This window comes from Hyla sarda, chromosome 7 (assembly GCF_029499605.1).
Source record: "Hyla sarda isolate aHylSar1 chromosome 7, aHylSar1.hap1, whole genome shotgun sequence".
Classification (NCBI taxonomy): domain Eukaryota; kingdom Metazoa; phylum Chordata; class Amphibia; order Anura; family Hylidae; genus Hyla; species Hyla sarda.
This window is the reverse complement of record NC_079195.1, coordinates 186,924,924-186,948,294: the sequence shown is the minus strand read 5'-3', so window position 1 is coordinate 186,948,294 and position 23,371 is coordinate 186,924,924. Positions and strand designations below refer to the sequence as shown.

At 44.0% G+C, this 23,371-nt stretch overlaps 1 protein-coding gene across 2 annotated transcripts; it reads right to left on the bottom strand.

Moving 5' to 3' along the window:
- Positions 1-514: 514 nt before the first annotated feature.
- LOC130282907 (protein kinase C delta type-like) lies at positions 515-17,859 on the bottom strand. Of its 2 annotated transcripts, XM_056531858.1 has the most exons (4): positions 17,198-17,859; positions 10,877-11,014; positions 7,542-7,858; positions 515-1,933 (listed from the first exon to the last, which is right to left on the bottom strand). In XM_056531858.1, the coding sequence occupies exons 1-4, from the start codon at positions 17,795-17,797 to the stop codon at positions 1,375-1,377; spliced, it is 1,614 nt and encodes a 537-aa protein (XP_056387833.1). In that variant the 5' UTR covers positions 17,798-17,859; the 3' UTR covers positions 515-1,374. The 2 variants fall into 2 exon arrangements, with proteins under 2 accessions (XP_056387833.1, XP_056387834.1); XM_056531859.1 differs by lacking the exon at positions 10,877-11,014 and having other exon boundaries at positions 17,198-17,857.
- Positions 17,860-23,371: the final 5,512 nt, after the last annotated feature.

Sequence of the window (23,371 nt, the reverse complement as noted above, 5' to 3'; positions counted from 1 at the left end):
TAATTTTTTTAAAATTTTGGGCGCCTTGGGGAGGATTTATCAAGCATCGGGTGTCAGTTCTTAGGCACATTTTGCACAATTTTTTTCTGTCTTTGACTTTGTAGACATATTTATCCAGCATATTGTGCCATTTTTTTCTTTTTACTAATTTACACCATCAGTTATACATGTTTGGCCTAACAAAAGGAGACATGGTTTAAGTGCCATGGTTTTTTAAACACTTTTATTCTATTCAACAAAAAGTTGTCAAATGTTTGCACTACCCAATTCCATTAAATATGTTCAAAAGTATGAAACATTCTGCAACAATATGATACATTTAGTGCAAATGAAGCTTTGTACCACCTCTTTGAAAAGACCACCCCCATAGTGGTCTTGTTTTTAGGACACCACTGCAATAGAAGACCAGAAGAAATTTGGGTGGTCTTCTCAAAGAGGTTTCACTGTATTTATTAGAACAATACATGATCAAACAATGGAAATAAAGACACAGACACAATGATGTAAAGGGGGAAAAGGACATTTTATTTCGTTTATATAGTTACAGGAAGGGGATACTGGGATTCTGCAAATTTTAGAAATGTGTGTTATGTTTTATTTTGCTATGTGTAATGTATAAATGTAAAAGCAAAGCTTTTTTATATACTGTGTTGATCCAAAGGAAGGCGAAAACCCCCTTGAGGAAAGAGCCAATTATCCTTATGTAAGGGGGGAAAATTCCTTCCTGACCCCAAATATGGCAATCGGAACAAGTCCCAGGATCAAAAGCCAGTACATGACCTATCTAGTATGGTAAACTATTATGTATTTTTTTTTTATATATTCATATATAATACTTTTTTTATTATTATTATTCACTTATTTTTTGTACATTATGTTATGTTACCTATTTATGGCTGGAATGATCCCAAGGAAGGCAAAAACCCCCTTAAAGAATGAGCCAATTGTCCTCAAAGGAGAAAAATTCCTTCCTGACCCCAAATATGGCGATCGGAACAAGTCCCAGGATCAAAGCCGATATCTACCGCTATCTGTTGTGTGTGTCTGTGTGTATGTGTCTATACTATCTATGTATGTACCTGTGTGTATATTTCTATCTACCTGTATGTGTGTGTGATCCTAATGTATGTGTGATGATGTGTGATACTTACCAGGTCTGTGCTGAGATGTTACAAGCACAGGCCGCTCCTGGGGTACAGAGGGTCTTCAGAGGCTGTGGAGGATGTGGAGCTAAGATCCAGGGTAACAACTTGATGGAAATCTGCAGCGTTCAGATGGTATAGAGAGGATGTTATAGACAAGCCGAGGTCTAATACAGCAGCAGAGGCACGGGTCAGGGGGCACAGAGCTCTGGGCCATGGCCATGGGCTGATGTTAACAGGCCCAGCTTGGAGCAATGAAAGAGAATCCTTCCAAGGGGTGAAGGGCTGTCTCTTCCTCTGGCCACGGCAGGTCTCCCTTCTTCAGAGCTGGCTTGAATGGTGTAAATGGCGGCTGTGCTCTCTTCTGCTCCAGTTGCTCCCAGTTGATGGTGGTGAAGAATGGATGGTCTCTGATGTTCCTGTTCACACCCAGCCGCTTCTCAGGATTCTTACGCAGCAGTTTCTTGATCAGATTTTTCAGGTCAGCAGGGAGCCAAGATGGAATATTAGGCTTCTCTCTGGTGATGGAATCGCGAGCCATTTCTCTGTTGCAGCCAAAGTAAAATGGGGAACGTCCTGCTGACATCCGGGATACAACAATCCCCAGGCTCCACCAGTCAACTGCTGCATAGTACATCTTCCTCTGGAGCACCTCTGGGGCCATGTAAGGTAACGTGCCCGTCACTCCTTTGATCTTGTTGGAAGAGGTGACGCCATCTTGGGCAACTCCGAGGTCAATGATGCGGATGTGTCCATCTCTATCCAGCATGATGTTATCTGGCTTGATATCTCTGCAATGAAAGAAGAAAAAAGAGTTATAAATAAAAGACAATGGTAATGTGGTGCCACAGGGGTGCAAGGAATTCTTATCAGCTTCTCCGGGGCCAGACAATGGAAGTAAGAAACACACCGACGTCGGGTTACGGATAACTGTCTTTTACTGAGCAGGTGTAGATAGTACAACACACAGTATGAAGAGTACAAGGGATGCAGTGTAACCCTTGGGAGTCCTGTTGCCTTGCTAGGACTTATGGTGCTTTTCATCCACTTGAATAATACTGACTAGAGATTAGAGACTGAAAGGTTTCCCACTCTGGCTAGGGTTCTCACAAGGTCCAAGTACTATCACCGCCAGAGCTTGACTCACCACTGTACGGGGGAACACTTCCAGAATGGTGGGGCTGACTCTGCTGTATGGGGGAACACTTGCAGAATGGTGGGGCTGACTCCTCTGTACAGGGAACCCTTGCAGATTGGCGGGGCTGACTCCACTGTATGGGGGAAAACTTGCAGAATGGTGGGGCTGACTCTGCTGTACAGGGGAACACTTGCAGAATGGCGGGGCTTCCGCTGTATGGGGGAACACTTGCAGAATGGTGGGGCTGACTCTGCTGTATGGGGGAACACTTGCAGAATGGCGGGGCTGACCGGGGTCATTTTGGCCTTATGGACCAGAGCATTTTTTGCAAATCTGGCCACTGTCACTTTAAGCATTAATAACTCTGGGATTCTTTTACTTATGAATTTGATTCCGAGTTTATTTTTTCATGACATATTCTACTTTATCTTAGTTGTAAATTTTTGTCAATGCTTGCATGATTTCTTGGTTAAAAATTGCTAAATTTTATGAAAAATTAACAAATTTAGCATTTTTCTGAATTTGAAACTCTCTGCTTGTAAGGAAAATGGATATTCCAAATAAATTATATATTGATTCACATATACAATATGTCTACTTTATATTTGCATCATAAAGTTGACAGGTTTTTACTTTTGGAAGACATCAGAGGGCTTCAAAGTTCAGCAGTAATTTTCCTATTTTTCACAAAATTTTCAAAATCAGAATTTTTCAGGGAACAGTTCTGTTTTGAAGTGTATTTGAGGGGTCTTCATATTAGAAATATCCCATAAATGACCCTATTATAAAAACTGCACCCCTCAAAGTATTCAAAATGACATTCAAAAGGTTTGTTAACTCTTTAGGTATTTCACAGGAATAATTAGCAACAAGAAATAGCAGCGTTGTAGTATAATGTACATTGAAACTACTGGTGTATAAACCATATCTAAAACTCGCTGCGGGTCTATAAACCAATGCTACAGTATAGCTCTGAAAATAAATTTTATATACTTATAGAGAAACACTAGAGCCATGACTACTGATAAAACTAAAATAATTTTATTAATACTCTTTAAAATCACAAATATGACTACTAAATATTAACATTATACAAGGTCAATGATTGTAAACAGATAATCAATCCGAAAAGAAGGTGGTAAGACAGGTATGATTAGTATAATCAAGCTCATATGAAGTATATAAACAGTGAGATCTACAGCAGCAGTAATGGGTGTCCAATAATAATGTCCAATAGGACAAGAAAAGGGGTATATAACCTTTACTAATATAATGTCCAGCTACCCACTTAGGATAGCTGGAATGGACACTAACAGTGCATGAAAGTAATAACACTAACAAAGCTGGTACTCACTTACCCATAATGGAGACCTGTCACCACCGCCCCAACGTACGTTTCGTCAGCCTGGACTTTCTCAAGGGAATAGCAGCAAAGTGAAGGAGAACATTCTAAATCTCTATTTTTTACAATAACATGTGCCTGTAGACCCAGTATTTGCATTTTTATAAAGGCTAGAAGGAGAAAATGCCACCCAAAATGTGTAACCCAATTTCTCTCAAGTAAGGAAATACCTCATATGTGTATGTCAAGTGTTCTGTAGGTGCACTAGAGGGCTCAGAAGGGAAGGAGCGACAATGGGATTTTGGAGAGTGAATTTTGCTGCAATGGTTTTTAGGGGGCATGTCGCATTTAAGAAGCCCCTATGGTTCCATAACAGCAAAAAAAAACAAAAAAAAACACATAGCTTACTATTTTGGAATCTACACCCCTCAAGTGGTACAGTGAGCTTTAACACCCCACAGGTGTTTGATGACTTTCTGTTAAAGTTGTATGTGTAAATGAATTTTTTTTCCCACTAAAATGCTGGTTTTCCCCCCATATTTTAAATTTTTACAAGGGGTAATAGGAAAAATGACACCCAAAATTTGTAACCCCATCTCTTCTGAGTATGGTAATACCCCATGTGTGGACGTCAAACGCTCTGTGTGCGAACTACAATGCTCAGAGGAGAAGGAGTCACATTTAGCTTTTGGAAAGCAAATTTTGATGAAATGGTTTTTGGGGGGCATGTCCCATTTAGGAAGCCCCTTTGGTGCAAGGACAACAAAAAAAAAAAAAAAACACATGGCATACCATTTTGGAAACTACATCCCTCAAGGAACGTAACAAGGGGTACAGTGAGCCTTAACACCCCACAGGTGTTTGACAACTTTTCGTTAAACTCGGATGTGTAAATGAAAAACATTTTTTTTTTCACTAAAATGCAGTTTTTTTCCCCCAAATTCAATATTTTTACAAGAGGTTATAGGAAAAAATGCCCCCCAAAATTTGTAACCTCGTGTGGAAATACCCCATATATGGACGTAAAGTGCTCTGCAGGCGAACTATAATGCTCAGAAAAAAAAAGCTTTTGTGGAGAGAATTTGTTTGGAATGGAAGTCGGGTGCCATGTGCGTTTACAAAGCTCCCATGGTGCCAGAACAGCAGAAACCCCCCCACACGTGACCTCATTTTGGAAACTAAACCCCTAACCAAATGTAATAAGGGGTGCAGTGAGCATTTATACCCCACTGGTGTTTGACAGACTTTTGGAACAGTGGGCTGTGCAAATGAAAAATCAAATTTTTCATTTTCATGGATGACTGTGCACAAAACAGGTCAAACGCCTGTGGGGTGTAAATGTTCACAGCACCCATTATTACATTACGTGAGGGCTGTAATCTTCAAAATGGGGTCAAATGTGGGGGGAGGGGTCCACTGTTCTGGCACCATGGGGGCTTTGTAAACGCACATGGCCTTCAATTCCAGCCAAATTCTTTCTACAAAATCCCAATGGTGCTCCTTCTCTTCTGAGCATTGTAGTTCGCCTGCAGAGCACTTTACGTCCACTTATATTGCATTTATATAAAAATTTTGGGGGGCTTTTTTACTATTACACCTTGAGAAAATGAAAAATTTGGGATAACACCAGCATTTTAGTGAAAAAACACAAATTTTTCATTTTCAATGAAAATTCTTCAAACAGGTGTGGGGTGTTAAGGCTCACTATGGGGTCACATGTAGTTTTTTTTTTTTTTATGTCAGAACCGCTGTAACGATCAGCCACCCCTGTGCAAATCACCTCAAATGTACATGGTGCTCTCATTCCTAAGCCCTGTTGTGCGCACGCAGAGCATTTTACTCCCACATATGGGGTATTTCCGTACTCAGGAAAAATTGCATTAAAAACTTTGGGCTCTTTTTTTCCTTTTACCTTTTGTGAAAATAAAAAAGTATGGGGCAACACCAGCATGTTAGTGTAAAATTTTTATTTTTTATTTTTTTACAATAACATGCTGGAGTAGACCCCAACTTTACCTTTTCATAGGGGGTAAAAGGAGAAAAAGCCCCCCGAAAAATTGTTAGACAATTTCTCCCGATTACGGAAATACCCCATATGTGGCCCTAAACGGTTTCCTTGAAATACGACAGTACTCCGAAGTGACAGAGTGCCATGCCTATCTGAGGCCTAAATTAAGGATTTGTATAGGGGTGGACATAGGGGTATTCTAAGGCAGTGTTTCCCAAACAGGGTGTCTCCAGCTGTTGCAAAACTCCCAGCATGCCTGGACAGTCAATGGCTGTCCGGCAATACTGGGAGTTGTTGTTTTGTAACAGCTGGAGGCTCAGTTTTGAAAACAGTGCCATACCTGATGTTTTTCATTTCTATTGGGGAGGGGCGAGGGGGGGGGGGACAGTGTAAGGGGGTGTATATGTAGTGTTTTACTCTTTATTTTGTGTTAGTGTTGTGTAGTGTTTTTAGGGTACATTCGCACAGGCGGGTTTACAGCGAGTTTTGAGCTACAGCGGAAAATTAGCTGCATTTCAAACTTGCAGCGAGAAACTCACTGTAAATCCCCCTGTGGGGAAGGCAAAACTACAACTCCCAGCATACCCTTTGGCTGTGCGTGCATGGGGGTTGTAGTTATGCAACAGCTGGAGGTACACTGGTTGCAAAACACTAAAAGTTTGTTACTTAACTCAGTGTTTCCCAACCCGTGTGCCTCCAGCTGTTGCAAAACTACAACTCCCAGCATGTATGGTTTTTCAGTGCATTCTGGGAGTTATAGTTTTGCAACAGCTGGAGGCACAAAGGTTGGGAAACACTGAGTTAGGAAACAGACAATGTTTCCCAACCAGTGTGCCTCCAGTTGTTGCAAAACTACAACTCCCAGCATGCACGGACAGCCAAAGGGCATGCTGGGTGTTGTAGTTTTGCAACATCTGGAGGAGAACAGTTTGGAGACCACTGTGTAGTGGTGTCCAAACAGTAGCCCTCCAGATTTTGCAAAATGACAACTCTCAGCATGCCCAGGCATGCTGGGAGTTGTAGTTCGGCAACATCTGAAGGGCCAGATGTTACAGAACTACAACTCCCAGCATGCCTGGACTGTCTGGGCATGCTGGGAGTTGTAGTTTTGCAACATCTGGAAGAGCACAGATTGATCCAAACTGCGGCCCTCCAGATGTTGCAAAACTACAACACCCAGCATGCCCAGACAGCCAAAAGGCATGCTGGGTGTTGTAGTTTTCTAAACTACCAGAAGCAGCAGTGAAGAGCTTTACTGCTGCCTCTGATGCAGATGCCGCCCGCCGCCTCCTCCACTTACCCGCCGCCAACCCGTGTGCCTCCAGCTGTTGAGAGCCTGCCGCCGGTCCCCACTGCCGCGCCGGTACTTGATAAGTGCTGCTGTCTCCACAGCAGCTCTCGGCATCTTCTTCCCCTGCTCTGCTCAGACTTCTAGTGGCGGGCAGAGCAGGGGAAATGAACTTTACCCCCAGTCAGCTCATTCACTGTGATTAGTCCACAGGGACCAATCACAGTGATCGCTGACCAGGACCATCAACAGATGGTCCTGGAGGGTGTTGCAGAAGTTGTCCCCTGCTTGAAACAGCGGGACTTCTGCCAGTTAACCCGTGCGATGCTGCGCATCACGGGGTTAACTGAATGACGTCTATAGACGTGATTCTGAGGGAAGGGGTTAAAGATACAGTACATACATTATATAATACACAGTGAAAAATGCATGCACAAGGAGATCCGCAGCCCACAGGACAGCTTTTGGTGCTGGGACATCACAGGAAATCTTTAAAGATCGACAATGGTGAAGGGGTCATGAACTGTACCACCACAAAGCCTAACAAAATTCAGGATTCTGGGAAAGTTGGATGCATTATTTACAACATGACAAGGAGACAGGTGTGGGGAAGTTAGACTTACCGGTGGACGATGTTATGTCCGTGAAGGAACTGGAGGCCGCATGCAATCTCTGCTGTGTAGAATCTTACGTTGTCGGTGTTCAGACAGCTGCACATTCTGAGTAAAGCCTCCAGGCTGCCGCCGGACAGGTACTCGGTGATGAAGAATGCATGGTCCTGAGACTGCTGTGCAGCATACAGGTGACACAGGAACGGGCAGTCTCGGGCCAGCATGAGGATCCGTCTCTCTCTCTGCAGGGTCGCTGCATTGTCCCCTGTCTTGGTGATTCCCTTGATGGCCACGTAGTTGTTTCGGCCGGGGACTGATGCCAGGCCCACCTGAAAGAAAGCAAAGAGAGCAATAGTAAATAGTGGAAGACTATGGGAAATATTTCCTTTTGACAATATCCCATAGGTATAACTAGAGCCAACTTGTTATAACTAGGTATAACTAGAGGTATAGCTAGAGCCAACCAGTTAGGGACTGTGGGGTGATGGTCATTGTTATTTCCATGCCATGGTACATATGAGATGTAATAGGGATGTAGTTGGAAAAAAAAAATAAAAGGCCCAAAAAAACACCCATTCTACTGCACAGCGTGGGCAAATGTTAGCTGCAAGTCAATAAGGAACTACAAAATGCCATATCCACTTTTTTTGTTTTTCTAATTGGTGTTTTTTTTTATCCTTTTGGCGTTTTTTTCAGCTTTTTTCGGCTCATTGGGTGATTCCTAGAAGTGACCTTATGAGACTATGGCGTTTTTTTGGGAAAATCGCTGTGTTTTTCTCCATAGTGTGGGAGTGAAAAAACACAAAAAAAGCCATGTGAGTTTTAACATTGTTTTTGCAGGCGTGTTTTTTTTTTATTTTAATTTTTTACTCTAGCTATTCCATTTTAATATTAAAATAAATAAATATATATATACTAGCTGAGTACCCAGCATTGCCCAGTTTTTCCTTCCTAATCCTTGTTGGGGAGGAAAATAAACAAAGGAGGAAGCTTTTGACTTCATATCCCGTCCTCATATATTGATGCCATATCCCGACCTCCTATCCCGACCTCCTATCCCGACCTCCTATCCCGACCTCCTATCCCGACCTCCTATCCCGTCCTCCTATCCCTTCCTCATAACCCGACCTGTAATGGGCATCTATCACATCCTTGTAATGGGCATCTATCACATCCTTGTAATGGGCATCTATCACATCCTTGTAATGGGCATCTATCATATCCTTTTAATGGGCATCTATCACATCCTTGTAATGGGCATCTATCACATCCTTGTAATGGGCATCTATCACATCCTTGTAATGGGCATCTATCACATCCTTGTAATGGGCATCTATCACATCCTTGTAATGGGCATCTATCATATCCTTTTAATGGGCATCTATCACATCCTTGTAATGGGCATCTATCACATCCTTGTAATGGGCATCTATCACATCCTTGTAATGGGCATCTATCATATCCTTGTAATGGGCATCTATCACATCCTTGTAATGGGCATCTATCATATCCTTGTAATGGGCATCTATCACATCCTTGTAATGGGCATCTGTCACATCCTTGTAATGGGCATCTATCATATCCTTTTAATGGGCATCTATCACATCTTTTATACATGTTAAACTGGCAACACATTGCAGTAGGGGTTAAAAAGCTTATTCCACTCATATGTTTCTGTGTATATTTCATTGTTTTATAGCCAATAGAGAATAAATTCTTTATAATGTGCCCGAGTATCAGAGGGCCGCCAACACCTTTCTCTGCTGACCTCCCATTGACTGACACAGCGGCACACACAGAGGAGCGCAGTAACAGCGAGCTCTTTGCCTCTAGCTATTACAGAGCACCAGTGGTGATGCTAAGGTTAATGTCACCCGTTGTGGTAGAAAATGGTGTCACCCTATAATGCCCCCCTAAGTAATTTTTTTAGCCTGTTGTGATGCCAAGTAAGGGGCAATTGCTCAATAAGTTTGTACCATGTGATACTATAGCTCCCAGTAAAATCTTAGCAGTAATAAGGTTATGCTGGGAGTTGTTGTTTCACCCATGATCACTGCAGAACTTACAAGTGACTACAGCTATGATGGAATACAATTGGCCAGATGACAGCTTCTCTGTAGCAGGGGCGTGTGACAGGTCAGGCACGGAGGGCCCGGCCACCGTAGGTCTTGCTGCTTCTCGGGGAGCATGCAAGCTGAAGGTCTGTATGTATTATATAGAGAGCTCCAGCTTGCATTCTCCCTGATCTTCTAAGAGCCAGTGCAGGAGGATAGCAAGGGGGGACATAAGGCCTAGGGGCATGTAGGGCGGAGGCAGGGTGCCACCACATATCTTTATTCCGTGCAGGAACTCCTCCCCTTCACCGATAGGAGCATGCTTAAAGAGACACTGTCATGTTGAAAAACTTTTTAGATTTTGCAGTACTACTGATAAGATGACTTTTTTAAATACACATTTATAAAAAAAAATTTTTTTACTAAAAAAGGAAAAATGAAAATAGCCGCCACTAGGGGTCATCAGTCTTTACGCAGACAGACTACTCTGTATTTTGCAGCATACTGGATACAGGCCATAAAGTGTGTTGGTATCCAGTATAGGAGATCACCACTGCAGCCTTCAGCTATTCCTAAACTACAACTACCATGATGGGAGTTGTAGTTTTGCAACAGCTGGAGTTACAATCTTTGTAAAACTCTGTGTTAGAGCTGGGTATTCTCCAGCTGTGTGTCTCCATCTCTTGCAAAACTACAGACAAAGGATGCGTGGGCATGCTGGGAGTTGTAGTTTTGCAACAGCTAAAGGCAACACTGTTCTAACACAGTGCTTTACAAACACTGCAGCTCAAGCTATTGCAAAACTACAACTCCCAGCATGCTTGAACAGCCAAAGCTTTCTCTGACTCCTGAATGACAAAGAAGCTGAACAGACATTCAGGAGTCTGTTAAAGCTGAATGACACACATTTTCTATCTGTTCCTAGTAAAGCTGGATTAGCATCCATCTTTACTAATGACAGATATAAAATGTATGCATAAAAACTACTGTGCTTTTATCACTAAAATCCTTGCACTAATTTAGAAAGATCTGCAGACTGCCAGGCTGCTCCCAGACTCAGTGAGGGAAAGAGATGGACACGCCCCCTCCGCAAGGCAAGAAGACAAAGCAAGTGACCAAGATATAAATGCTATTTGTTAGGGATATACAGGTCCTAGACACATAAAAATTTATATGTACAGGATCAGGATTAGGTACTGAGCAAGATATCACTTTTCTTTCTTTTGGCTCTATAACAGGTACCAGATTCACGTTCACAGAGGAAGAAGACAGAGACAAGGTGTGTGTACTCACTTTTTTGCTGTTAATAAAATGTGCTTGACTGCTCTGATCCTTTCCTCCGCTCCTGTGCCTGGACTGTCGGGTAGCGTTCCCCTCCACAGACATGGACAGCAATAGAAGTATCCGGCACCACGGTAGCAGGTAAAAAAACTTCAAGCTTTATTCAGATAAATACAGGCACAGCATGGTAGACACTATTTTTTTGTTACACCATATCTCGTCCTCCTGTTACTGCCAAAGCTGTACTTACTTTTCTACTATTACATCATGTCGCATCCTCAAGTTGCCTCCAGAGCTGCAACCACTATTCTGCTGTTACATCATGTCTTAAGCTCCTTTCACCTCTAGAGCTGCAGCCACTATTCCGCTCTCACATCATGTCTTATACTCCAGTCAACTCCAGAGTTGCAGTCAGTATTCTGCTGTTATATTTTGACTTATCCTCCAGTCACCTTCAGAGCTGCTGTCACTATTCTGCTGTCACATCATGTCTTATCCTCCTGTCACTTCCAGAGCTGCAGTTACTTTTCTGCTGTTAGAATATGTCTTATACTGTAGACACCTCCAGAGCTGCATTGGCTGAGTGTGATAGGAGTGTGGTAGCTGTAATCACACTCCTATAACTCTCAGGCAGGGGGGCAGCGGGGGAGTGGTCCACCCCAGGTTAGAGGGGGGGGGGGGAGGGTTGTGCCATCTCTCAATTCATACTTTTTAACTTACTGGGGGGGGGGGGGGGGAGGGTCAGCATAGCCGAACTTCAGGCACTAGAGGAATCCTGTCTCTCTAGTGCCAAATACCTGGCGGTGCTGACTCAACCTGCAGAAACACCAGCCAGTAAGGACCGACAATGGAGATCACTTTGATGCTGGTCATTTAACCCCTTTAATGGGTTATCCACCATAAGGTATTTTAGTACGTACCTGGCAGAAATTAATGGACATGCTTAGGAAGGATCTGCGCTTGTCTTGGGGCTAAATGGCGTGAGATTACCATAACACTGTGGCTAGCTTTTTGTGAACTAGTATTTCCTTTTTGAGTTTACTTCTTTGCCTACAAAGCCCATAATTCCATTTTCCTCCCTCCCACACATCAGTCACACTCCCATAAATGAGCAGCATTCATTCAAAAGACCTGTGGTTTTCAATCAGGGTGCCTACAGCTGTTGCAATAGTTGCAGATTGATCTCTCTCCCACCAAGCGATCGCTCCACCCATTGAAGCAGACAGGCTCCCTGTCATCAGCTGACTAGTGAGTCAGGTCTCGGCTGCATTGCAACCTGGGAAAAATCTGAGACAACAGTAATTTTGTATGCTGGTAAAAGTAAATATTGGGGTGAAAATCACATAAGAATTGTGAGAAAACCGTCACATACGGGTACAGACACTACATTATTAACTACACTAACTTTACAGCCTCTGTAGCATAGTCAAATGTCAAATAAAAAATAAATTCTGGAATACCCCTTTAGAGACACAGCAAATTTTGGCCTTGAGGACACAACAAATTTTAGTTTACACATTTTTTAGTTTACACCTTTCAAGAGCCATAATTCTTTTTATTTTTCCATCCACAGACCCATATGTTTGTTTTTTCACAACAAAATGTACTTTATAAAGACACCTTAAATTTGAATTTAAAATTGAAAAAAGAAAATAAATTAAAGAAAATCACAATTTTGCTAATTTTTGGGGGTTTTGGTTTTAAGCAATGCATTTTACAGTTAAATTTTCATGTTTTCTTAAAGGGGTACTCCCATGGAAAACTTATTTATTTATTTATTTATTTTTTTAATCAACTGGTGCCAGAAAGTTAAACAGATTTGTAAATTACTTCTATTAAAAAATCTTAATCCTTTCAGTACTTATTAGTAGTACTACAGAGGAAATGGTTTTCTTTTTGGAACACAGAGCTCTCTGCTGACATCATGACCACACTGCTCTCTGCTTACATATCAGTCCTTTATAAGAACTGTCCAGAGTAGGAGAAAATCCCCATAGCAAACATGTGTTGCTCTGGACAGTTCCTAAAATGGACAGAGATTTCAGCAGAGAGCACTGTGGTCATGATGTCAGCAGAGAGCTCTGTGTTCCAAAAAGAAAACAATTTCCTCTGTAGTTTACAGACCCTAAAAAGTACTGGAAAGATTAAGATTTTTTAATAGAAGTAATTTACAAATCTGTTTAACTTTCTGGCACCAGTTGATTTAAAAAAAAAGTTTTGCACAGGAGTACCCCTTTAATTATGTGGATGAATACAATTAAAATGATACTCATGTTTGCATTCTTTTCTATTACTGCACTTCTTTTAAAAAAGGCAAAGTATGTTTAAAATTTCCCTATTCTGACCTCCTATAACTTTCTTATTTTTCTGCATACAGTGCTGTATGAGAATTTTTTGCACCATTATCTGTAGTTTTTAATAAAGGGGTACTCCCTTGGAAAACTTTTTTTTTATAAATCCATCCACTGGTTCCAGAAAGTTAAACAGATTTGTAAAGTACTTTCATTAAAAAATCTTAATCCTTCCAGTAATTTTTAGGGGCTGTATGCTACAGAGGAAATGCTTTTCTATTTGGATTTCTCTTCTGTCATAACCAAAGTGCTCTCTGTTGACCTCTGCTGTCCCTTTTTGGAACTTTCCAGAGAACAAATCCCCATTGCAAACATATGCTGCTCTGGACAGTTCCTAAAATGGACAGCAGAGGTCAGCAGAGAGCACTGTAGTCATTACATCAGAGAAATCCAAAAAGAAAACCATTTCCTCTGTAGTATACAGCCCCTAAAAAGTACTGGAAGGATTAAGATTTTTTAATAGAAGTAATTTACAAATCTGTTTAACTTTCTGGCACTAGTTGATTTAAAAAAAAACTTTACCACTGTACCACTGTAACATAACTTTTGCTTATATTTGACTTTTTCATCACTTTTATTCCATTGTTTCTCAGATATGATGTGACCAAAAATCTGCAATTATTTCACTTTGGTTCACATTCCTGATATTGCATTGTCAATGATGTGAATGCAAAAAAAAAAATTGCCAATTTTTGTCACATCAACACATAAGAAGTAATCAAACAATCAATACAATGCACAAGTGGTACCGGCAAAAACTACAGATCACAGTGTCTGTATGTATGGGTATATAGTATATAAAAAATATATTGCAGCTCTCCATATAATAGTTAAATCACTGCCACATTTCTGCTTCTTGTTGAAGCTTTTTTCAAGCATGTTCACACACATCACTAAGGGTCTATATTTACCCAGACACGTAATTACCAAATAAAGTAATATCAAGTATAACATGTATAACGTGCATATTCATCATAAATGTATAAAGACAATTCATCATGGTGACATTATATGTTCAACACATGAGAAATACATATATGTTCAGTCAAGTGTCAGTGCAAAAAATAGATAAATGGCTTAAAAAAGATTACTACAGTTATAACATTTACAGTATCTGACATAAGTGAGTACAACCTTCACATGTTTTTAAATATTTTATTTTATCATTTCATGTGACAACACAGAAGAAATGAAACTCTTCTACAATGTAAAGTGTAACAGTGTTTAATATTGTGTGTCCCCCCCCCCCCACCCAAATAACTCATCATAAAGTCATTAATATCTTAACCTTGGCAAAAAAAAGTGAGTACAACCCTAAGTAGAAATGTTCAAATTGGGCCCAATAAGTAATTGTGACTCATTAGTGTTACATGCAGGGCCGCCATCAGGGGGGTACAGCCGGTACTCCCGTAAGGGGCCCGGACCCAACATTTATTTTTTATTTTTTACTCACTCACTGACCGTTGGGGGCCTGCCATTTTCCACTGACTGACTGACCGTACTCTGTACAATCAGTCAGTCAGTTACCCTCTTTCCTGGGCCCTGTCCCTGCCGCACATACCTCGGAGGCCACTGCCACTTTAAAAAAAAAAAAAAAAACTGCAGTGGCCGTCGGGAGGTACTAGCGCAACGATCGTGCCGCGCGTAGGCACGTTCGGTGCGCTATGACGCGGCAAGCCGGCCCGGAAGTCAGAGGAAAGCCGCGCCCGAAGAAGAACTGGAGCGAAGGGGCTGCCTGGAAGACGCGTGGCTGACATCGGGCCAGGAAGGTAACCACAGCAGGCTGCCTTCAATGCTCCGACCACTGCTCCTCCAGTCTGGGGGCTCCTCCAGTCTGGTCAGAGCACAGACATACTGCCTCCAGCCATATACCGTGAATGTCTGGAGGCAGTATGTCTGTGGGGGTACATGGGGCCTATAACTACTTGTTGGGGTACAAAGGGGGGCCTATATCAACTGTGGGGGCTGAAAGGGGGGCCTATATTTAACTGTGAGGGCTGAAAGGGGGGGGCCTATATTTAACTGATGGCGCTGAAAGGGGGGGCCTATATTTAACTGAGGGGGCTGAAAGGGGGGGCCTATATTTAACTGTGGGGGCTGAAAGGGGGGGCCTATATTTAACTGTGGGGGCTGAAAGGGGGGGCCTATATTTAACTGGGGGCTGAAAGGGGGGGGCCTATATTTAACTGGGGGCTGAAAGGGGGGCCTATATTTAACTGGGGGCTGAAATGGGGGGCCTATATTTAACTGGGGGCTGAATGGGGGGGGCCTATATTTAACTGTGGGGCCTTAAAAGGGGCCTATATTTAACTGTGGGGGCTGAAAGGGGGGCCTATATTTAACTGTGGGGGCTGAAAAGGGGGCCGCCTATATTTAACTGTGGGGGCTGAAAGGGGGCGTCTATATTTAACTGTGGGGGCTGAAAGGGGGGAGGCTATATTTAATTGAGGGGGCTGAAAGGGGGGGCTATATTTAACTGAGGGGGCTGAAAGAAGAGGCCTATATTTAATTGGGGGCTGAAAGGGGGGCCTATATTTAACTGGGGGCTGAAAGGGGGGCCTATATTTAACTAGGGGCTGAATGGGGGGGCCTATATTTAACTGTGGGGCCTGAAAAGGGGCCTATATTTAACTGTGGGGGCTGAAAGGGGGGCCTATATTTAACTGTGGGGGCTGAAAAGGGGGCCTATATTTAACTGGGGTCTGAAAGGGGGGCCTATATTTAACTGTGGGGGCTGGAAGGTGGGGCCTATATTTAACTGGGGGCTGAAAGGGGGGCCTATATTTAACTGGGGGCTAAAAGGGGGGCCTATACTTAGCTGTGGGGCTGAAAGGGGGGGGGGCTATATTTAAATGGGGGCTTAAAGGGGGGGCCTATATTTAACTGTGGGGCTGAAAGGGGGGTATATATTTAACTGTGGGGGCTGAAAGAGGGGCTATATGTAACTGTGGGGGCTGAAAGGGGGGGGCTATATTTAACTGGGGGCTAAAAGGGGGGCCTATATTTAACTGTGGGGGCTGAAAGGGGGGGTCTATATTTAACTGTGGGGGCTGAACGGGGGGGCCTATATTTAACTGTGGGGGCTGAAAGGAGGCGTCTATATTTAACTGTGGGGGCTGAAAGGGGGGGGCCTATATTTAATTGAGGGGGCTGAAAGGGGGGGCTATATTTAACTGTGGGGGCTGAAAGGGGGGGCCTATAACTAACTGTGGGAGCTGAAAGGTGGGGCCTATAACTATGGGAGCTCAAAGGGGGCCTATTATTACACACAGGGGCACAAAGGGGGTCTACAATCATGTATATTGGAGGCACGTGGGACCTACAATTATATATGGAGCACAGGGGCCTACAACTATATATGGGGGCACAAAATTGGCCTATAACTATATATGGGGCAAAGATGGGTGTACAACTATGTATGGGGGCACAGAGGAGGTGTACAACTATATATATGTGTATATATATATGTGGGGGCAGAGAGGGGGTCTACAACTATATAGAGGTGGACATTGTGCTGGAGAAAGTACACAGAAAGTTTCACAGTATTCAGAATAGGGTATATTAGATTACAGCAGAGTGTGGCGCAGTAAAATTACTTTGCAGCACTGTGTATTACTGCACTACAATCTTCTATAAAGTAATTAGAAATATATCATTAGGAAAAAAAATGGGTTGGGAGTTGGCCCTGGGGCGGACTCGAGGGGGGGGGGGGCCTGGAATTAAGCTGCGTAAGGGGCCCCAAAATTTCTGATGGCAGCCCTGGTTACATGTCTCAGGTGTGAATGGGGAGCAATGTCCTAAATCGCTCTCACACTCTCTAATACTGGTCACTGAAAGTTCAACATGGCCCCACATTGTTGCTCTACATTAAGATGGCCTACGCTGGTTATTTTCTAGACTTACAATTAGCTGCAGAATATCAATGGGAAAAATCACATTGACTGTCCATTTAACAAAAAAAAAAAAACATAAATAAACTTACCACTCCAAAGCTGCCCCTACCCAATACCTGATGGACAGTGAGGTGATAGATGTTAAATTTGGGGTAGGAGCTTGATGTTCCGGGGTCCTGGCTGGTGCCTGGTCTTGGCTCCTCATCCTCCAATAATCTGGCATCTTCTCCTCTCCTCTTCTCCACATCCTCGCTTTCCTCTTCTCTCTTCCTCTTCTTCACCTCCTCGCTCACATCTTCCTCCTTCCTCTTCACTCCTGTCTTCTCCACCTCCTTGCTTTCCTCTTCTATCTTCCTCTTCTTCACCTCCTCGCTCACATCTTCCTCCTTCCTCTTCTCTCTGCTCTTCACCTCCTCGCTTTCCTCTTCTCTCTTCCTCTTCTTCACCTCCTCGCTCACCTCTTCCTCCTTCCTCTTCTTTCCGCTCTCCTTCACCTCCTCGCTTTCCTCTTCCCTCTTCCTCTTTCCTCCGCTCTCCTCTTCCCTCTTCTCTCCTCTCTCCTTCTCGCCATCTCTTCTTCCTCCAGTAGCCGCCATCTTTGGGATCCTGTAGACGTCCGTCCGCTCGGTCCAACTGACAGTTGTGGGTAAACAACAACAACAGCCGTTGTCCAGGTGACGTGATGTCATCAAAACATCAGGTGGCACCTGCTACCAGTGGTCCAGGGACCTGTGGATCCATATACATTGTGATATAGGCATCATGGGTGATAGCCTAGGGTCCAGAAGAATGGAGATATTCATGGCTGATTCTTGTAGTGCTTTATTATTAGTAGATGGGGCAGGTGATGTGACTTTTATGTGTTGTATAGGTTGGCAGTGGTGCCCATAAACTCTGCTGGAAGGTTAGAATAAGGAGGCTGGAATAAACCAGACCATGTACTTGCTGCTAATGGCAGAAATAATAAAGCCTTGTAATGGCCTGTAATGTTCTGCTACATTCAATAAGTGTCATCACTCAGATACATTAGATTATGTCCATAGGAGGAGATTTAGCAAAACCTGTCCAGAGGAAAAGTTGACCAGTTGCCCATAGCAACCAATCACATTGCTTCTTACATTTTTTTAAATGGCCTATGAAAAGTAAAAGAAGCCATCTGATTGGTTGCTATGGGCAACCGGTCAACTTTTCCTCTGCACAGGTTTTGCTAAATCCCCTCCATTGTCTCCAAAAAGCAGTATATAGGACATCATACGGCTTCACCACCACTGGGACCTTTATTTTTAAGCCGAGCACCATAAATATTTTTTATCATAGAAATTTGTGGGTGTCCAGTCTTAGTTATGGGAGAATGAGATGTTCTATATAAGATGTAGACAGATTTACAATTGACTTTGCTGAACAATCTTCTTCACTAGGTCTCATATAATGAATGCAGAATTCCAACCAGAGAGAGATTATAGCGAGGGCAAAGATGGGTCCTTTCTAAGGTCCTCCACCACCCAGGTTCACCAATGTTTCCCCGAGAAAGCGTTAGTGTTTGGAAAGTGTTCCTCCAACATTATCTAAGGTTTACTATGTGGTTTACTGTCAGCGGAGGATCTTACTGTCAGCGGAGGATCTTACTGACACACAGGTGGGCTTACTGACAGGTGAAGGATCTTACTGACACACAGGTGGGCTTACTGACAGGTGGAGGATCTTACTGCCACATAGAGGGACATACTGACAGGTGGAGGATCTAAATGACACAGAGAAGGCTTTTCTGACAGGGAGAGGATCTTACTGACACATAGAGGGACATACCGACAGGTGAAGGATCTTACTGACACACAGGTGGGCTTCCTGACAGGTGGAGGATCTTACTGCCACATAGAGGGACATACTGACAGGTGGAGGATCTAACTGACACAGAGAAGGCTTTTCTGACAGGGAGAGGATCTTACTGACACATAGAGGTACATACTGACAGGCAGATGATCTTACTGATACAAAGAAAGTCTTCCTGACAGGCAGAGGAGCTTACTGACACAGAAAGGGCCTTACTGCCAGGCAGAGGATCTTACTGACACAGAGAGGGCCTTACTGATAAGCAGAGGGTCTTACTGACACAGAGAGGGCCTCACTGACAGGGAGAGGATCTTACTGACATACATAAGGCCTTACTGACAGACAGAGGATCACACTGACACACAGGTGGGCTTACTGACAGGGGAAGGATCTTACTGACACACAGGGAACCTTACTAACAGGTTATATGGGGGCTCAGACAAATGGAGGGTGATTTGGAGGTGCAGACAGATGGAGGATTATATGGGGGTGCAGACAGGGAAGTGTGATATTAGGGTGCAGTCAAATGGAGGATGATAGGAGGGTGCAGACAGGGGAGGGTGACATGAGGGTGCAGACAATTATAGGGTGATTCGAGGGTGCAGACAGGGGAGGGTGATATGAGGGTGCAGACAGGGGAGGGTGACATGAGGGTGCAGACAAGGGAGGGTGACATGAGGGTGCAGACAGGGGAGGGTGACATGAGGGTGCAGACAGGGGAGGGTGATATGAGGGTGCAGACAGGGGAGGGTGACATGAGGGTGCAGACAATTATAGGGTGATTCGAGGGTGCAGACAGGGGAGGGTGACATGAGGGTGCAGACAGGGGATTGTGACATGAGGGTGCAGACATTGGAGGGTGACATGAGGGTGCAGACAGGGGAGGGTGATAGGAGGGTGCAGACAGGGGAGGGTGATATGAGGGTGCAGACAGGGGAGGGTGACATGAGGGTGCAGACAATTATAGGGTGATTTGAGGGTGCAGACAGGGGAAGGTGATATGAGGGTGCAGACTGGGGGGTGATATGAGGGTGCAGACATTGGAGGGTGACATGAGGGTGCAGACATTGGAGGGTGACATGAGGGTGCAGACAGGGGAGGGTGATATGAGGGTGCAGACAGGGGAGGGTGACATGAGGGTGCAGACAATTATAGGGTGATTCGAGGGTGCAGACAGGGGAGGGTGACATGAGGGTGCAGACAATTATAGGGTGATTTGAGGGTGCAGACAGGGGAAGGTGATATGAGGGTGCAGACTGGGGGGTGATATGAGGGTGCAGACATTGGAGGGTGACATGAGGGTGCAGACATTGGAGGGTGACATGAGGGTGCAGACAGGGGAAGGTGATATGAGGCTGCAGACAGGGAAGGGTGACATGAGGGTGCAGACAATTATAGGGTGATTCGAGGGTGCAGACAGGGGAAGGTGATATGAGGGTGCAGACTGGGGGGTGATATGGGGGTGCAGACAAATGGAGGGTGATATGGATGTTCAGACAGGGGAGGGAGATATGAGGGTACAAATAGATGGCAGAGGATTATATGGGGTGCAGACAGATGCAGGGTAATATGGATGGGTAGACAGATGGAGGGTGATATGGGGGTGCAGAGTGAGTGTAGCCCTTATCAGATGGACACTTTAGGCCAGCGCCTACCTCACCTAGAGCCAGAAGGACCAAAATGTCAGATTGCTGCAAAACCTGGCATGCAGTTATGTCTCAGGAAAATATGTAAAAATTACAGTTGTGTTCTGATGAGACATGAGTCCTGCCACAAGACAGCATAAAAGCATTTCCCCTGGGGCGGCTCTCTAATTTGGCAATTTAGGCCGCCACCTAAGGCCTCGCGCTAAAAAGGGCCTCGCGGCCGCCTAGTTCGTCTGATTAGCCCGTTCCCGCAGAATGACATATATAAATGTCATGATGTGCAGGTAGTTCGCGCATCATGACATTTTTATATGTCATGCAGTTAACCCGGTGATGCGCAGCATTGCACGGATTAACTGGCAGAAGTCCTGCTGTTACCAGTGGAAGTATCAAAAAAGTGAGAACATAAGAGTCTCCGGATGTGCTTAAAATATAACTTTTACTAGTAGCAATTAAAATTATTAAACTATTATAGGTGTTGATTCATGAAATAGCCAAATGGCAAAATTAAACAGAGAAGAGTGCTATTTTATGGATAATTGCTGAGCCCAGCCAACATCCCTATTGCACAATCACTGTTAAAATGTAAGATAGATACACAGCCAGCGCAGTCACTGGATAAGGTACGTAACAAAAACATGATATTATGATAGAACTTCCACCAACGAGTTTCTGCCACCGTTTACAGTGGCGTCATCAGGGAGGAGTATATAACTATCTTTCTATTATCCAGATAGGTACCACAAAATATATAAAAATCAATTAATGTATATGCCAAAGAAACCTAAAAAGGAAAGCATAATAACAATCTTATATAGAGACAGTGGAATAAGGCATGTAGCATATTGACCCAGGTAGCTTATAGTCAGTATCACCGCCTGTGAAAAAAAGAAATATGCAGATCCACTGTCTATGTCCATTCCTATGCAAATCCTGAATTTAGGCCTCAGATAGGCATGGCGCTCTCTCACTTCGGAGCCCTGTCATATTTCAAGGCAACATTTTAGGACCACATATGGGGTATTTCCGTAATCGGGAGAAATTGCCTAACAAATTTTGGGGAGCTTTTTCTCCTTTTGCTCTTTATGAAAAGGTAAAGTTGGGGTCTACTCCAGCATGTTATTGTAAATAAAATTAATTTTTTACAGTAACGTGCTGGTGTTGCCCCATATTTTCACAAATAGTAAAAGGGAAAAAAAAGACCCCCAAAATTTGTAACATAATTTCTCCTGAGTATGGAAATACCCCATATGTGGATGTAAAATGCTCTGCGGGAGCACAACATGGCTCAGGAGTGAGTGCACTATGTACATTTGAGCTGATTTTTACAGGGGTGGCTGGTAAGGTACCTTTTTTCTAAAATTAACCCCTTAAGAAGGCCGGGCGTATCCATACGCCCCCGTTTTAAACTCCTTTAGGACTGAGGGCATATGGATACGCCCGTGGGAATTCTGGTCCCCGCCGCTCGACGGGCGGGGACTGGACCGGGGTGACTGCTGATATCTATCAGCAGCCACCCCGTGCAAACCCCTGGGGGGGGGTCCGAGACCAAATAGTCGGTAAATTCAGACCAACGATTTGCTGCTTTTCTGGTGACCCGGAAAAAATGGGTGAATGGAGCTGTCCAAGACAGCCCCATTCACCCTTACCCAGCAGGAGTGAGGTGGCATGGGTGCCGCCTCACGATCACGTGATTGATTGGTCGGAACGATCGACCAATCACAACCCTGCTAGGTGGCGATCGGTATGGCGAAGATGGCGGAGATCGGCGCCAGTGGGGGTCTCCTACCTTGCCTAGGTGAGGCCTATTCACCTCCTGCTGTTGCTTAGCAACAACTCGCAGCATGCACAGCCAAAGGGCATGCTGGGATTTGTAGTTTTGCAACAGCTGGAGTTCCAACTACAACTCCCAACATGCCCTTTGGTAGTCTGTGCATGCTGGCGGTTGTAGTTATGCACCAGCTGGAGGCACATTTTTTTCTATCAAAAAGTGTGCAGCCAGCTGTTGCACAACTACAACTCCCGGCATGCACAGACTACCAAAGGGCATGCTGGGAGTCATAGCAGTGTGCCTCCGGCTGTTGCAAAACTACAACTCCCAGCATGCCCTTCGACTGTTAATGCATGCTGATTGTTGCAGTTTTGCAACAGCTGGAGACACATTGGTTGTGAAACCGAGTTTGTTACCTAACTCAGTGTTTTGCAACCAGTGTGCCTCCAGCAGTTGCAAAAATACAACTCCCAGCATGCACTGAGAGACTGTACGTGCTGGGAGTTCTAGTTTTGCAACAGCTGGAGGCACACTGGTTGCGAAACACTGAGTTAAGTAACAAACTCTGTATTTCACAACCAATGTGCCTCCAGATTTTGCACAAATACAACTCCCAGCATGTATGGTCTGTCAGTGCATGCTGGGAGTTGTAGTTTTGCAACAGCTGGAGGTTTGCCCCCCGCCCCCCCCCCATGTGTGGGGGACATTCCCACGGGCGGGTTTACAACGAGTTCTTCTGCAAGTTTGAGATGCAGAAAATTTTCTGCCGCAGCACAAATTCCCAGCGAGAAACTCATTGTAAACCTCCGCCCGTGTGAATGTACCCTAAAAACACTACACTACACTAAACTAACACATAGTAAAGGGTAAAACACTACATATACACATACAGTACCCCTACACAGTCCCCATCCCCCCCCCCACCAATAAAAAAAAAACATTGTACGGCAGTGTTTCCAAAACGGAGCCTCCAGCTGTTGAAAAACAACAACTCCCAGTATTGCCGGACAGCCACT